Consider the following 18,339-nt stretch of genomic DNA (forward strand, 5'->3'; position numbering starts at 1 on the left):
GTTAGATGTCAGTGTTGTACTGGAACAGCTTGACATGGGGAGCGGCAAGTTCTGGAGCACAAGTCTTCAGTACTATTGCTGAAATGTTGTCAGAGCCCAAAGCCTTTGCAGCATCCAATGCCTCTAACCATTTTTTGATGTCACATGGAGTGAATCAAATTGACTGAAGACTATTTATTTTAAATGTTCTGATCAACCTGTTCAAGAATGTTATAACACACCTCTGGTGTAGGTAGGACTTGGGCTAGAGGTATTGACACTACTACTGCTAGAAGAGCCCTGACTGAAGACCAGTAACTGCGATGCTGGGGGCCACTAGAGGAAGCCTAGATGGATCATCCTCTTGGCATTTCTGGCTGAAAATTGCTGCAAATGCTTCAGCCTTATCGTTTACACTGATGGAGTGGGCTGTCTCATCATTGAGGATAGGGATGTTTGTGGAACCTTCTCCTTGAATGAGTTGTTTAATTGTCCACGACCTGTGGCAGGACTGCAGAACTTAGATCTGATCTGTTAGTTGTGAGATCACAACTCAGTCTATCACTCACTGCTTATGCTGTTTGGCACACAAGTAGTTCTGTTTATTACTTCACCAGGTTGATACCACATTTTTACATCTGTCTGGTGCTGCTCCTGGCCTGGCCTCCTGCACTCTGTGTTGAACCAGGGTTGCTCTCCTGGGCTTGATGGTAATGGTTGAGTGGGGGGACATGCTGGTTCATGACGTTGCAGATTGTGGTGGAATACCATGAACATAGATAATATTATTGAATTAGTAATCCACAGAATACGAATTTGAATCCCACCTTGAGAAATTGAATTCCTTTCATTTTAAAATTTGAAAATAGAATCTGGTATCAGTAAAACAATCATGGAGTTATTGAAATGTTGTAAAAGCCCAAACCTCTAGTCTTGTAGGGAAGGAAACTTTTGTGTTTACTTTGTCTGGTGATTTTCATCCATTAAAAATATCATTTTAAATCCTAACTTTGAAAAGATAGTGTAACGTATTCTTGATTAATTCTATTATACCTCATGTTAAGCTTACAAATTTCAAAACAGGAGGAGTCTATTTTTATCTCATCACATGACTGTGCAATTGTTTGATTTACACTGGAGCTAGCAACTGTGGTTCATACCTGCTATTCTACCATACGCTTCCTAGAATTTGTTTAACATTTTGACAATGTAGCTTGTAGAATTGCAATTTCAGACCCATCTTCTGTGTTCACTTTATCTAGTATTAGCATCTTTGATCTAATCTGGCATCAAATGAAGGATAGTGGGATTACTCATTGCCCCATTAGCAGAATTCTGCTACTTCCAGCAATAACCCAATGGACCAAAATGCAGAGTTAGGGAGCAATGGAATCTAATGTCCATTATATGAAAAAGAGTGCAACAACAAACAATTTAACATTGCAGAAGACCCTGCCAGATCTATCTGGGAGTTCAAGTAGATTAGATTAGATTCCCAATAGTGTGGAAACAGGCCCTTCGGCCCAACCAGTCCACACCACCCCTCTGAAGAGTAACCCACCCAAACCAATTTCCCTCTGACTAATGCAACTAACACTATGGACAATTTAGCATGGCCAATTCACCTAATCCGCACATCTTTGGACTGTGGGAGGAAAACTGAGGAATCCCACGCAGACACGGGGAGAATGTGCAAACTCCACACAGACAGTCACCCGAGGCTAGAATCGAACCTGGGACTCTGGTGCTGTAAGGCAGCAGTGCTAACCACTGAGCCACCCCATTAAATTAGATTCCCTACAGTGTGGCAACAGGCCCTTCGGCCCAACCAGTCCACACCGCCCCTCTGAAGAGTAACCCACCCAGACCCATTTCCCTCTGACTAATTAACCTAACACTATGGGCAATTTAGCATGGCCAATTCACCTTATCCGCACATCTTTGGCCTGTGGGAGGAAACCCACGCAGACACAGGGAGAATGTGCAAACTCCACACAGTCTACACAAGTATCTACTCAATTTGTCACCGTGTTTTATAGGTGAGCTTGGCAGTCATCTGAAATTAGTTACAGACCTTATTTTAATGGTGACATGAGGTTGTGGTGCTTACTTCAGACCTGGATTTAAGTTTTGTTTTCTCAAGTTTGAAACTTGTGATAATTAAGATCTAATTTGGATTTTCGTATCTTTTGGAGCCCAACATCCCTTCCTAAGGGCTAAAATCCTTCTAAAGAAAAGGCTTCAAAATTTATTAGATTTTTTTGAGTTGGACAGAGCAGGATTACTGTATAACATTATAGGCCACTACAGATTCACACACTGTGTCTCTGACCTACTAATCCTCCTTCACACCCACTCTCTTACCCTTGCTCCTGGGCTTTGGCAAGTTTTTGAAATTCCTAAGTGCCTGATAGGTGTCTACAGCTAAATTTATATATTCTGATGAGGACAGAGGATAGTCTGTAAACCTTTTGGCTTCTCTATTCTACCATACCATCTGAGCTTGGGACACTGAGGAATTTAAATGCCAGTAGCCTGATAAAGGCCTGGTCTGCTGGGAAAAGGGAAGTTGGAGTCATAATGAGATTATCAATCCACTGTCCTGTTTAAAATCCAGTAAACCTCCAATAAATCTAGTTTATTCAGACAAGCTTTAGAAAAGATCTGTAAGACACATTGTGGATGCATAAGTATGAAATGATTTTTAAATATGAAAGGTGATGTTTTATGACATTTCTGGCTAAAATACACATTTCTTCGGCACATTTCATTTTCCAAACTAATTCTACTTGCATGCATTCAGCCTTATCACCTTCTAAAGTTATTTTCCAGGACTGTTTGCTCTGTTCACAAGAACAAAATCCTGACCATTGTGTCTTACTCAATGACTTAAAACATATTAAGAAGCATTAAGTTATCCCAATAGAAATAAGCAAGACTTCCTGGCACTCGTTAGTATTCACCAGAAGCAAAGAAATTATCACTACTGAACAGCCGCTCCCAGTGGTATTTGGGTAGAAAGTTACAAACACCAAAATTCAGTTGAACAATTCCAAAAAGGGACAAATGTTTAGTGAGTTATTTTTGAGAGTCCCTACATAGGGTTAAGAGAATGTCCCCGTCCCAAATGGTGTCACGAGCTAACTTTTTAAAAAAAAATCATTTATGCATTGTGGGCATTGCTGGCTAGGTCAGCATTTATTGTACATCCCCAAGCAGTATCCTTCAATGCCAGTTAAGGATGGACAATAAATGCTGTTTTATTGAATTTATAATGCAGTTTCTGCTTCATTCCTTACCATTTAAGCAATATTGCCCCTTGGTGGCTCAAAATGATTGACGTATGGTTCCACTATATTGGCAGTGTTAGTTGGAAAAACTAACTCAGTTAAGGGGGTCAGCAGCACTGGACAAAATAATTCAACAAGTACATTCTAGGAAATCCAAGCCTAAAGCTACATCTTTATGCTTCCAATCATCTCTTCTACTCTCTTCAGCCTTAGTTTCAGACATTCACCTAGGTTTCCCAATTTGGAAAAAAAAAACCAGCAATGTTAAAAGTCATGCAGATTTCAGTTAGCAACAAAAAAGTTTGCTCTGAATATAATTGTTTTCCATATGCACAAATCAACTGATATAGAAAGTGATGATTGTAGGTAAGACAAAAGATTCATAGTCTGCAAAGAGTAATTTACGTTCCATACAGTGTTAGGAGTGATATGGTTTTAAGACTTTTGTGCTGGATCATTGCTATAGAATAAACTTGATGCAGTTTCTAATTTGACATGGATAATAAATATAGATTTGTATCTAAATAGTGCCTTTCATGCCCTCTGTAAGTCTGAAAGAGGTTTACAGTGAACAAAGCGTCCTTTGAAGCGTGTTCACTGTTGTAATGTAAGAAATGCAGCAGCTAATTTGCACACAGCAAGGTCCCTCATACAGCACCCAGATAGAGTATTTTCAGATATTGATTGAAGGATAAATATTGGCCAGGACACCATGGCAAACATTTCTGCCCTAGCTAGTAATCATAGTGTAGGATCTTTTACATCATATTAGAGAGGGCGAGATGAGGTGTTAATTTAATGTTTCATTGGAAGACATCAACCTGTCCAAAAGGTAACACTAAATTGCTAAAGTGACTAACTAAGGGATACTAAACTACACAAGATTCATCACAAGCAAGAAATGCTAGTTAAATAGCAATCTACATATTAAAGGGAATGTCTGTCGACTAAACACATTACCAAACAAGAAACCCGAGACACTAGTATAAACCTTAACTACTCATTTTCTTTGAGCCACACAATTGAGTATTTAAAATACATCGATGGAAAACATGCAACATGTAAAAGCAGTTTTGTGCAAAGAATTGTTTTAATAATGTCACAATTACTTGGGAGGGTATGCAATCATCAATGCAAACTGGAGCTGTTTTGAAGTTTATTAAATTTAAAGAAGATTTGATAACTTCTCCATGTTCAAAGCTTATGGACTACAGTATATTAAATAAACCATCTGCAACACAATGCCACTACCTGTAGTCTCAAACAATTACAGTCCTCAAGTTCCTAGTCTGCCATAATTTGGGTTTCACCTGTATGGAATCCCGACTGAGTCCCTTCCAACAAGGCTTGAACCTGAAAAATAACCTGACTTGGCTTCAAATTGAGTTTTGATACATTCTTAGCCGTCCACCCTTACCCAAACTTTCTTTCCCTTTTAAATCTGGTTCACTTGACATCTTATGAGACATAAAATTAGATTGGGATATCAAAGGCTAACGTACCCGTCACTGTCCTCTGCCACTGGTATTTTACCAGTGAAGAGAACAAACTATCGGGATCCTTCCTGGAGAAGCACCTTGGAGGCAAGCATTGTCTTGAGCCTTCTCCATAGGATTGACTGCCGTGATGATTAATCCTGAACACTACTCCAAGCAATGACCCAGAGGAACAAAAAAATCTTTATCGTTTGTCCACGTTTATATGTCAGTTATAGAAATATTGGAAAAGGTCACATGATGAAAACTTTACGAATGTTCTAATCAAAAGTTGACGACTCTTCACTGCAGATTTGCAGTACCAGTGATGACTAGAATCTCTCTCAGTGGCACATATACTCAACCCCCAAAACAGGGTACTCGAAAATTGCAATTGGTGTTTCCAAAACCACCTGGGGCAGCCCTACCCACATTTTTCAGCTTGTGAATGGACTGACCACTGCCCTATTAAATCCCACCTTGGGCCTCTGATTCAGAAGATAGAACCTCCAGTAATGCACCATTCACTCATTATTCTAATACAGCATCAGTCTGGATTCTCTGTTCAAGACCCTGATACAGGACATGAATCCACAACCTTCTAACTCAGGCTCAGAAGAACTTTGCATGTCATAAAGGAAGAGGGAAGGTAAAGGGAGAGGACATACATTTTATTGAATAGTCACAAAATTCCAAGGATTATATATTTATTGTTCAATATGCTACTATCATATTAATGAACAAGAATTTGTCAAATGCTTATGTCTATTTCAATAGAGATGCTAACCTGTTTGATATGGAGTTGATGAGACTTTTGTGTACATAATGGTGTTTGAAATGTTTAGACTGTGATTATGATACTTCTAACAACACTAGTTGACACTAGCGGTATGATTCAAAGAGGCTCTTGCGATATTACAAACATCAGTAAATTTTATACAGAAACTGATTACAGGGAAATGGTTACAGCAGGACAATCATATTCAGCTCACCCATATTCCTGTAACCGCACCTGCTTATTTTCACCAAGAGAAACAAACAGGAAAGTCTGTTGTGGTCGTTTTTTGATTTGAAAACAAAGCTATCTACATGGTATTCTAAATATTCCTGCAGGAATATGAACAATTATAAATATAAAATGTCTGACACTCAAAAATTAGGGATTACCTGCATTATTCCATTACTTTGTTGTTTGTACACTAATGTTCTAATAGCGTCCCCCTCCCTCCCGTTCAGCTAAACTTTTTAATCATAAACATTGCAAACTCTGATCAGGCCTCAAAAGGAAGGAGTACGTTAAATCTCAAAACTGCAATTGAAAGATGTGGGTAAGTAGAGTTGAAGTACAGATCTGCCATGATGTAACTGAATGTTAGAACAGGCTTGAGTGATTGAATGGCCTAATCCTATGTTCCCAAATTATTTCATTCTTGATTCACTTCTTCCTTGCCATCTCAAAATAAAAATCAGTACTTGGCCATGTAATCCTCTTACTAAATGATGAATCCTGACTGCTATTTGGTAAATGTGACGTGAGGGAACACGATAAGAGAGTTGAGAGAGGAAGTTGATTCGTTATGTTTCAGAATGGATTCTGTTGTATGATCATTACCCAGCAGTGAACAGGGAACGCTGTTCCAGGAGTAAACATAAAATCTGCTGTGATTTGTATTTTGGTGCTAATTTAGAATCTTTACTGTCATTGTCAATAGTACAAGAATCACAAAAGGTTCATCCTGAAAAGAAACATAATCCTGATAGCCTTGTCAGCTTTACTGCCTTAATTTTGTGCACAATGTGCTTATGAGTTTTAATTTAGCCAACAAATACATCTAACTCAACTACAACAGATATACCTGAGCACAATACAGTGGATATACCTGTGTACAATGCAACAGATACACTGCACACACTTCACAATAGATACCTGTGTATTATGCAACATTTATAAACATGTACATTAGATCAGACACACTTTTGCACTGCATAATACATGTCTGTCTGCAGTGTAATAGACATATTAATGAACAAGAATTTGTCAAATTCTTATATCTATTTCAATAGAGATGCTATCCTGTTTGATATGGAGTTGATGAGACTTTTGTACATAATGGTGTTTGAAATGTTTGAACAAAATAGCATACGTGCCTATATACTGAATTACAGATGTACTTGTGTATGATATAATAGATAAACCTGCATACAATAGAGCAGATAGCCCTGTGTACATAAATACTAGCTGAAAGCTCTGAAAACATTTTATCCTAGATTGTTCCGAAGCAACGGAACTAATTCCAATCGTTCAAGTACTACAGAAGCGCTGGAATGTTCTCACACAAAAAAAAAAGAAAACACGCTGGACTCACAAACATTTCAATTCAGCCTCACTCTGAACTTTGTTTCATCATGGTGTGTAGTGCAAACAAAGAAAAGAAAACATATTTTGATGCAGAATATACTTATAAGTAGGCGCTGAAGGCATCTGTGGAAAATGTGAAGTACTTCCCAGGCAGTGGTTTCTTCATGTTTCCCAGTGTGTCACACATTGCTTGGCTCGTGAAGGCAGGACAGTAAAACTAAAGGTTGAATCCAGGTGACTATATTCTGATGACTCTGGCTTCACTGTCACATGAATTCACTGGTGCAGATTGTGGTACTTCTCTTTCTGGGAGGGGGCTTAGGGTGTCTTGGCTCTACCTATAGAGAACAGTAAAAAATGGAGTTAAGACCACTCTGATCAGACATGGACGGCATAACAGACTCAATGGACTATATGACCCAGACCTGAGCCTCTTTCTTATGATCCTCTGCTCTAAAGTGTTTTGACTTTAATTGTGACTGATGATATTAATGCTAAATTGAAGCCACATTGGTTGGAAATAGTTCAAGGTTCACTGGTTCATCAATTAAAGTGACAGTACCAGGCAAGTTCGACAAATAGATTTGCAATGGAATTATTTTCACTCCACTTGACAAGGAGCAGCCAGTTTCTCAAATTTAGAGGAAACATTTTTGATAAAACCTTCAGGCCAAGGCTTTACTCCTACATTTGGCAGTTTTAGTGCATAATATTGAATTACTATTAAAAAAAAGACATGAAATAAAGAGATCCACTTGAAAGATGGCCTTTGATTGACTGGATGGTTCATTATTAACCCACTCATGAGGTAACTACACATAGCAGGTCCAGTGTCATACCTCAGAACGTTCCACCTTTTTTCTATGTGGTTTATGGGGGCGTTTGAGCACAGCTCCTGTTATCTCATCATCAGAATCCTCAACTGATTTTTTCTTATTTTGCTCGTCATCTGCCCTTGGACCCTGATCAATATTGACTTCATCACCTTTTTAGTGTCCAGTTAACCAGCTAAGAGATGAACAAATATAATGCAAAAATAAAACAAAGAAAATATTTAATAATGATTTCAAGGCTACTTAATGGCTTCTAAGAACAGAAGCCCAGCATGTTCAGTGGTTATGTTGAAAACGCAATTATTGAAAGCTTTTCACATGAAAAGTGATCTATTTCTGAAAATATATTCCAGATAACATGGTGAAGACAAAACTCTAAAATGAATTAAATACTGTAATGCAACGATTTAACGTGAAAATATGAGTAATTACAAACTTGCCATTGACATGCACAGCCCAAGAACAAATTTTAATTTTTTTAAAGTGAATCAAAAGGTGACTGAATGAGCTGAAGTAAAATAGGAGGATGCTCATGTGGAGCATAAATACTGACACAGACCAATTGGACTGAACGGTCTGTTCGCACATCATAAACTCTGTGCAATTGTAAATGCAATTTTAATAAAGCTGAATTGCATAATAAAATCTTACAGCCATTTGGCTCATTACATCTGAGCCAATTAAAATCTCAATTAAATCTCCCTTAAACGATTCCTTTCTAGTCTCTCCACAAAACTTGAGTTCCACCACCTATGTTATCATTTGAGTAAATCTCCAAATCTCTCTCATGCCTGGTTCGCCCTTGCTGTATCTACTTTCTGCCAATTTTGCAACAGCTCAACAGAACGCACTTTCCCCTTTAAAGCTGCACTACAACTATTTAGTCTATTTGCACCATTTGCAGCAATGACTGTACATTACAAAGGGTCATTATTATGTATGAGCAAATTAAAAGGGGCACCATCACTTTAAAATGGATGTGAGGCAACTGGCAGGAGATGTCTGACATATCAGAGGTATTACAGCTTCAGCCAAGGAATTTATTCAAATTCAATTATCTTACTGTAAGGGGTAAAGGCACTGTAATCTCACTGACAAACACTGAGTAACCCAAAAATTTAAACAAATCAAACACCGGTTTGGTAGCAATTGTAAAATTGAGACAGCTATGAGTGAAATTGCCAGTTTTCAGCAGAAACGGAGAAGACTTTATCCTAATAAAAAACAAAACAATGCAAATGCAGGAAATCTGAACCAAAAACAGAAATTGCTGGAGAAACTCAGCAAGTCTGGCAACATTTGCAGAGAAGAAGCAGAGGTAACATTTCGAGTCTAGTTCTGAAGAAGGATCATAGAGTCACGGAGATATACAGCATGGAAACAACTAGTCTGCACAGACCAGACGTCCCAATCTGACCTAGTCCCATTTTGCCAGCTTTTGGCCCATATCCCTCTAAACCTCCCTATTCATATACCCATCCAAATGCCTTTTAAATGTTGTAAATGTACTAGCCTCCACCACTTCCTCTGGCAACTCTTTCCATACACACATCATCCGCTGAGTGAAAAAGTTACCCCTCATGTCCCTTCTGAATCTTTCCCCTCTCACCTTAAAGCTATGTCCTCTAGTTTTGGACTACCCTACCCTGGGAAAATGACCTGGGTCACTTGACTCGAAATATTAACTGATCCTCTTTCCACAGATGAGGTCAGGACCTGCTGAGTTTCTCCAAGAATTTATCCTGCTTGCATAAGCATCCATGGCAACCCTGAGCACAGGGAAAGCAGCAAGACACACAAGCGCATCTATTCTACAGTATATCTTGAGATAGTGTTGTTGAATCAGTCTGAATAAAATGGAATCTAAATATATCTGGAACATGATTTGTTTAAATAACAATTGCACAATCAATGTATTGTTACAGAAAAATGGCTAAAGAAAATCATTGATTAAAAAGCTTGAAGCTATGTTGGACAACTTGCCTCATGCCATGAGCAAGGACAGTAAAACTAAGTTTTTATTTTGGTATTTCATAATTACAGCAATCACTACCACAATGATCGTGCACCAATACCATTCACCAGCACTCCCCAGCAGCTAATAAAGGAACATATCTATTATAGACAATGGGCAGCCGCATTTTAATTGTTTAATGACTAAAAACAGGTCATGCAGACTGGTAAAACTCACAAAGGTGTTCCAGATTGTTGATGAAGAAATGGAAAAAGAAAGCAAAGATGTAATATGATATGGTTATATTACAATAAACACTCCACACTCCAGAATGCATTGACTCCTTGCTGCTAGCATATGGCTTCATATTTCTGTTAGCTTGAACATGTCACTGTTACTCAAGCGTGATTCTGGACATGGGTTTATTTGTCTTTGCTTAACCCAGATTTACATGACACGGGTACTATGCCTTTCAGCAAAGGTTTACTCCGTTTTAAAATCTGTTTGATATGCTCCCGCCCCAACCATAACCTTGGGGTGCCAGAGTTGATTGTGATGCCCAATATGACACCTGGCCCGAGATCAGCTCCCTCAGCACAAGCCAAGCCGAGCAATCTGGGCTCTGTCTCTCCCAGCAATTGATCTGTCCCACCCACTGACAGGCTACATCCCATCAAAGATAAATCTTACGTTAAAAAACATTGTTATCTCATTTAAAAGTACATACTACTTATAATTTTAAAAATCAAAAGAGATGAACAGTATGTTGAAAGTTCTTTAACATCAAACTAATACTTACCAATAGAAGTGACACCAGTTCTTCAAACCAAAACGCAATTGGAACCCTAATAATTCCAGGGCACCCCTTGATCCCTCTGCATGTTATTACCCATATTGTTGACAATAGTCCAAACTAGTTGACAATAAAATTGTAAAAACACCATAAGATATAGGAGCAGAATTAAGTCATGTGTGGGGAATGGGCACCGTGGGCCTAACAGAGGCATCCACTGAAAATCATCTCTCTTTGACCTCCTCTTAAGCTTCTTGAACCCAGCCTCCGCTCTCAAGCCTCTTCCCCCTCACTGAGACCCCAAATTGGGACTTAGCTGGAATTCTCAACATGTAGCTCCAGCAATGGCTTCTGGCCCAGGTTATGGTTGCTGACATTACATAGGTCCCAGCCATCCACTTAACAGGCTGGTCTCTAGGGCAATACTTCCTCCCAGGAAAGAGCATTAAATTTTTATGGGGCAGATACGGAGATCTTGCCCCTCATCACCCTCAACATGGCTGACTCCCAACCTATTAGCTGGGAATGGGGCAAGTAGAGGGGATAGCAGTGGAGACTAAATAGTAATGGAGTTTTTAATGGAAATACTGACAATAAGCAAACTCATCAATGTATTTCATTTAATTTAAACAATTATTAACATAAACAGTTGCAACCACATGGTATCATTTTCAGCAACTCAGGCACCTGTTAGTAATGGATATTAGTTTGCTCACTGTGCTGGAAGGTTCAGCAGAAACCTTCCAGCTCAGCAAGCAAATGTACATCCAGAACCTTAACCTGAGCTACAAATCTTCTCAAAACTCACTATCTGTTAGTAATCGTAACACAAGTTTACATTAGTCTATAGGCAAAATGAATGCCTTACACAATTAGTTTCAATCTCTGCTGTTGACGACAGCTGTTAGAACAAACTCATCTCATTCATGCAGATGTAGTTAAAGATTAAGAGCAGATACATGAACTTTCTCTTTGTGTAAGCTTGGAGTTTTTGAGGCCTGGAAGTTAGGTCAGCTCTGCCTGTCCATTGGGCAAGAGATGGGCATTGACGACTCCAATGTGGCCTGTTTGTTTGTGCAGATTTTATGTTAGATGAGTGCTGCACACCAGCATGGTTAAGATGGCCTGGAGCTCATCTCTAATTAACACCAGGCTAATTCCCAAAAGCCAGGGTTCCAATGCCACTTTCGGGATGTATTCCCATGTGTGACCATAACTCACCACAGCATAAGCTGTGCATCCACTGCCTTTCTCAGACAGTGAGCTGAAATGAGGGGTCCTCACAGGGACTGCCAGAGGCTGCTACGTAAAAATAAATTTGAAAAAATGTTTTCCCACTTCATTCACATTGAGTTTGCTGCTGGCCATCAGTCACTAATCCCCTCCCACTACTTCCACGTGTCCCCATCTAATCTTAACACGCTTTTTACAACCACTTACATTCTATATAGTTCATCTGTCTCAGGTACATGATACTTAACCCCAAACCTGTCCTGCATGGTCCCCTCGACTGTAAGCTTAGGAATGGGAACTCTGACAACTTTCCTACTTTGATTGCTGAGGCCAATTCTCATATCTTAGTTGCTGTCTTAACTTAAATCAGTGAAAGCCGGATTAACTGGCTTCTGTAACATAACCTTTTCAAATCCTATTATTAATTTAGCTGTTTCTTTCTCTCCTGCAATCTCCACAAATAGCTGAGATTTAATGGAAATTATTTCCTTTTAGTTCTCTTCAAGAGTTGAAATGTGTCTGGAATCCATCGCCATTTCATTTGACAAACTCACAATGACAATGTCAAAAACAGGGAATGACTGCATTCTGTCCGCACCACAAGAGGGCGTTTCCAAGCACAGCACATCACCCAGGGAACAGGCCAAGGGTTTCTGGAACTCTGGCAAAAGCAGGATCACTTAAACACATTAAATTCTGCAGAAAGCAGGACGTGGACAACATGCTGGGACTGTGACGTTTATAAGTTGACTCAGCTTACTATATTTAGCACTGTTTGTGCATTAACCTTTGACTAAACATCCTTGCTTTATAAAAACCTGCTCTCTGTGACAACTTCGACTGTAACTTCAATCCATGAATCCGAGCTCCTACTTCACTGAAAGCGTTTCACTGCTTTTGAAGAAGGTATTGTCATGAACTATTTTCAGACTCGGACAGAAAGTTGTGATTGACATGCTCCTGTGAGTCATATTGTTAAACTCTTGACATGTAACAGAAGTAGAGTCTGCAAGAGGTCAGTACCACCCAGTGTAAGGAACAGATCTAACTTCACGACAGTTACCAGGCTATAAAATCAGTCTGCTGTGAACAGTCAACCTCCCTCTCTGTATATCAGCTGGTAAAAGATGCTTAAGTCTTTTGCCTCAGACACAGGCTTGCGCCAGGCTGTAGGAAGTTTTCTCAAGGACAAGTTCAGAAAACTCAGATAGTCCAGGAGCAGAGGTCTCACTGACCACCACCATCTCTAGAAGGACAGCAGATACATTGGAACCTCACCCTGCAAATTGCCCTCCAAGCCACTCACAATCCTGATTTGGAAATGTATTTCTGTACCTTCACTATCACTGATTCCTTCCTCTACATTATTGTGGGTCAACCTACACCAAATGATTTGGATGCGAGCATAGGAGGTATAGTTAGTAAGTTTGCAGATGACACCAAAATTGGAGGTGTAGTGGACAGCGAAGAAGGTTACCTCAGATTACAACAGGATCATGATCAGATGGGCCAGTGGGCTGAGAAGTGGCAGATGGAGTTTAATATAGATAAATGCGAGGTGCTGCATTTTGGGAAAGCAAATCTTAGCAGGACTTATACACTAATGGTAAGGACCTAGGGAGTGTTGCTGAACAAAGAGACTTTGGAGTGCAGGTTCATAGCTCCTTGAAAGTGGAGTCATCAGGTAGATAGGATAGTGAAGAAGGCATTTGGTATGCTTTCCTTTATCGGTCAGAGTATTGAGTACAGGAGTTGGGGAGGTCATGTTGCGGCTGTACAGGACATTGGTTCGGCCACTGTTGGAATATTGTGTGCAAATCTGGTCACCTTCCTATCGGAAGGATGTTGTGAAACTTGAAAGGGTTCAGAAAAGATTTACAAAGATGTTGCCAGGGTTGGAGGATTTGAGCTATAGGGAGAGGCTGAACAGGCTGGGGCTGTTTTCTCTGGAGTATCAGAAGCTGAGGGGTGACTTTATAGAGGTTTATAAAATCTTGAGGGGCATGGATAGACAAAATCTCTTCCCTGGGGTGGGGGAGTCCAGAACTAGAAGACATAGGTTTAGGGTGAGTGGGGAAAGATATAAAAGAGACCTAAGGGGCAACTTTTTCACTCAGAGGGTGGTACGTGTATGAAATGAGCTGCCAGAGGATGTGGTGGAGGCTGGTACGATTGCAACATTTAAAAGGCATCTGGATGGGTATATGAATAGGAAGGGTTTGGTGCTGGCAGGTGGGACTAGACTGGGTTGAGATACCTGGTCAGCATGGGCGAGTTGGACCGAAGGGAGTGCTTCCATGCTGAACATCTCTATGACCCTAAACTTCTGAAGAGTATCCCACCCAGACCCATTCCCTGACCCTATTACTCTACATTTACCCTGACAAATGCAGCTAGCCTACACATCCCTGATCACTATAGGCAATTTCGCATGGCCAATTCACATCTTTGGACCGTGGGAGGAAACTGGAGCACCTGAAGGAAACCCACAGAAACAGAAAGAACATGCAAACTTCACACAGTCACTCGAGGCTAGAACTGAACTCAGGTACCTGGCTCTGTGAGGAGGCAGTGCTAACCACTGAGCCAACGTGCTACTCTGAGTATTAGTAAAATTGGTTCTAATTTACCAATCCATCTTTCAATCCAACCAATTCCAATATAGTTACAGCCACCACATTAGTCAGCACAATCCAAAATTCAAACTGAATGAGCCAGGACGAATTCCACAGCCTCATTCCCAACATCTTAAGTACTTACCTGTTATGAAATTGAATATGATGCCGTTTTTAAAAACTGGGGAAGAAACAGTAAGATCAAAGGAAAAACACATACCAACCAAAATCAAACAATTGGCAGATCAGCAAACGAGAGGGCATGAAAACATGAACAATAAACATTGTGAAGTAGTTGAAACCTTGTCTTTACCAACGTACTCCTTCAGGAAGTGATTCACGTTCGTTCATCTCACTGCTGTATTTTAATAATCAAACTTCCCATGCTACAATAGCACATTCACTTTTACAGTGATATATTGTACTTAGAATCATAGAATCACTACAGTGCAGAAAGAGGCTATTCGGCCCATCAAGTCTGCCCTGATCCTTCTGAAGAACATCCCACTCAGACCTACTCCCCTGTTTTTACCCTAGCCAGCCCACCTAACCTGCACACTCTTACATTGTCAGAAGAAGCCAAAGCACCCAGAGGAAGCCCATGCAGACATGGGGATAGGTGGAGATAGAGCCCAATGAAAAAGAAGAACAGTTGAACAGACAAAGAAGTGGATAACAATCAGCCTAGAAAAATGAATGGCTGCTAATAGGGACAATAAGTGGCTAACAATAGTTTGTGTACAACAGCAGGCCATGAGATAACAAGAGAAAATGAGGTCTGCAGATGCTGGAGATCAGAGATGGAAATGTGTTGCTGGAGAAGCGCAGCAGGTCAGGCAGCATCTAGGGAACAGGAGAATCGACGTTTCGGGCATTAGCCGAAGAAGAAGGGCTAATGCCCGAAACGTCGATTCTCCTGTTCCCTAGATGCTGCCTGACCTGCTGCGCTTCTCCAGCAACACATTTCCATCTCATGAGATAACAAGGCCTGGTGTGTGAGGGTTGGGGTAAGTACATGGGAGAAGGTGTCTCAAGCCCTAAAATTGTTGAATTTTATATTCAGTCCAGAAGGCTCCAGGGTTCCCAAGCAGAAAATGAGGTTTTTATTGTTCCAGCTTGTGCTGAGCTTTGCTGGAGCACTGCAGCAAGCCTGAGACTGTCACATTGGTCAGGGAACAGGGTGATGCAGAAACACAGCTCTACAGCCTTCTGGTTATCATCAATTCTTGGTCTAACCAACTGTTGTTCTCTCATTTTGGGTTCTATCTCCACCTATTGTTTACTCCTTACCCAATTCACTCATCCTATCTTCTGCTTAAAAAATGTTTTCTTCGCTACCATCAGTTCTGAAGAAGGGCCACTGGACCCGAAACATTAACTCTTTTCTCTCTCTCTCTCTCTCTCTCTCTCTCCACAGACTGCTGAGTTTTCCAGCAATTTCTGTTCTTGTTGGCAATATTTTCATGATCATCAGTAGATTCTTAAACTCAGAGTTAAATCCGAATTGAATTCAAATTCCACCATCTGCCATGGCAGGATTCAAACACGGGTCAAACACTAACTAAGGTTCTGGATTAATAGTTCCAGCGATAATACCACTGGAACATTGCGTCCACAAATTCTTTTCTTTAAAGCTGAACATTGTTCCCCTGCTGATCCCAAGTGTGGAATGCTATGACAATAAGTGACTCGGTAATGTGGGATGCATTTGTTCCTATAGGACTTGGCCATCGGGAAGAGATGAGGCACAAAGATAATGTCCCAGACTAATAATCCAGAAGCTCATACTAATGCTCAGGAGACATGGTTTATGGAAGCCTGTGGAAGTTAAATTCAACAAATAAAAGACCTGGAAATGAAAGCCAACCTCAACACTGGGGACTAAGGGCTTATGTCCAAAATGTTGATTCTCCTGCTCCTCGGATGCTGCCTGGCCTGCGGTGTTTTTCCAGCACCACACTTTTCGACTATGAAAAATATTGTTGATTGTCATTAAAACCCCGTCTGATTAACTAATGTCCTTTAGGAAGGAAATTTGCTGTCCTTACTTGGTTTGACCAACATGTGAATCCAGATCTACAGAAATATGAAACAAAATCAGTAATTGCCTCTGAAGAAAGGTCACTGAACCTGAAACATCAACTTTGCTTCCTCTGCACGGATGCTGCCAGACCCGCTGAGTATTTCCAGCAATTTCTGGTTTTGAACATCTGCAGTTCTCTGGGGTTTCTTGTCTCCAGCAATACGATTGGTAGTTAACTGTCCTCTGGAATGAGCTAGGTGAAAGTGAGTACTGCAGATGCTGGAGATTTGAATCAAGATTAGAGTGGTGCTGGAAAAGTACAGCAGGTCAGGCAGCATTGGAGAAGCAGGAAAATCGACGTTTCGGGTCAAAGCCTGATGAAGAGCTTTTGCCCGAAATGTTGATTTTCCTGCTCCTCGGATGCTGCCTGACCTGCTGTGCTTTTCCAGCACCACTTTAATCTGTCCTCTGGAATGGTCTAGCAAGCCATTCAATAGAAGGGCAATTGGGAATGGGAAATAAGTACTGACCTTGTCACTTCCAATCATTTCCTTTAATATAAAGTATATTGACACAAAGAAGAATGTGGAGGGACAGGCATTTCCTATCAGGAAGAAAATCTAGATGAGCTGGTGTAGGAGGAGCAATGAAAAAAAGTCAAGTTCAAATTCAGTGAGGAATGGAGGAGGGGGTCTCCTACATCCATGGCTGGGGTTGCCTATGTAACTCCTCCATATTGGCGGTGTAGTGATTGTAACTAGGTCAGCCAGGTGGACATCATAAAATATGAATTCTCTGAGGGGGCTATTAACCTGATCCAATCATGGAGCCCTGACTGACAGATATAAACAGGAATGTCAGTAGGCCATCCTCAGCACTGTCACACCGGGCAGGCACCGGTGCGGGCTGCCCTAGAGGTGGCTGGAAGATGCAAAGGGCGGTTAGGGAAGTCAGAAGGTGGGTAGGCCGTCCTGACCACTGTCGTCCTTGGGGATGTAAAGCAGGACGGGCTGTCCTAGAGGTGGCCGGAAGATGTGTCAGGGCAGACCGAGGGCCGGAAGGGGCATAGGGGCAGGCTGCCTTAGAGTGGCTGGAAAGTGGGAGGGACGAGGGCTTGCTGGGTTTCTGGGGGGGGGGTCTGTATTTTATGCAATGTTTTTTCTGTAATCGAATTGTCTTATGCACTTGATATTGTTTTGTGATTGAAACTAGGATTTGAGGTTTGTCCTCATTTCCCTGAAAACTGGTTGAACGGTAGGGTTTGGGACCTGGTTTTGCCATTCCCCTCCCGTGTAAAATTGCTGTTTCTCTGTGTACAGCTGCTAATGTTAACTATTTTGTAAACTGTATTGTTTAATAAAATAGAATTTTAGGTAAAGGAGTGTCAGAGATCCTGTTCACTCTGAGAGCTGGCTCTGAGCTAGCTGGGTCAGTGTCATATACTATGCACGTGTAAAAAAAGGGTGACTTGATGATGGGATACTGGCCTTTGTTGACGCCTACTCATTGCAAATCTGTTTCTCTTGTTTTGCAGCATGTTATCCATATCCATACATTGGCAAAAAATTAAAAGCCCAGAACCGAAGAACACTATTCTACATCTCATCAACATTAGAAAACAGCGCCATAGCTGCCCATAAATCAAAGGGAGATTGAGTAACCTGGGGATGGTAGAATTACAAGTGGGATCCTGAAATAGAATAGCTATTAATAAAGTCCTGCATTGAGGGGAATGCTGCTCTAAAAGCACAGCATTTAGCCATGTCCTTGGATGTTTATTTCAGT

The 18,339-nt window shown here is 40.7% G+C and overlaps 1 protein-coding gene across 5 annotated transcripts in view; it reads right to left on the reverse strand.

The window, feature by feature from the left end:
- Positions 1-3,501: 3,501 nt before the first annotated feature.
- reep1 (receptor accessory protein 1) overlaps positions 3,502-18,339 on the reverse strand; it is an 80,794-nt gene continuing 65,956 nt past the window's right edge. For 2 of the 5 annotated variants that reach the window (XM_043704742.2, XM_043704904.2), the window contains 3 exons: positions 14,677-14,712; positions 7,943-8,088; positions 3,502-7,441 (listed from right to left, as the gene is read on the reverse strand). In XM_043704742.2, the coding sequence (XP_043560677.1) occupies positions 7,370-7,441; positions 7,943-8,088; positions 14,677-14,712 (254 nt within the window). In that variant the 3' untranslated portion in view covers positions 3,502-7,369. The remainder of the gene's footprint in view (positions 7,442-7,942; positions 8,089-14,676; positions 14,713-18,339) is intronic. The other 3 variants (XM_043704827.2, XM_087991279.1, XM_087991281.1) reach the window with 2 other exon arrangements.

Source organism: Chiloscyllium plagiosum, unplaced genomic scaffold, assembly GCF_037043375.1.
Source record: "Chiloscyllium plagiosum isolate Xiang-an unplaced genomic scaffold, Cpla_swu_hap1 HiC_scaffold_1, whole genome shotgun sequence".
Lineage (NCBI taxonomy): Eukaryota > Metazoa > Chordata > Chondrichthyes > Orectolobiformes > Hemiscylliidae > Chiloscyllium > Chiloscyllium plagiosum.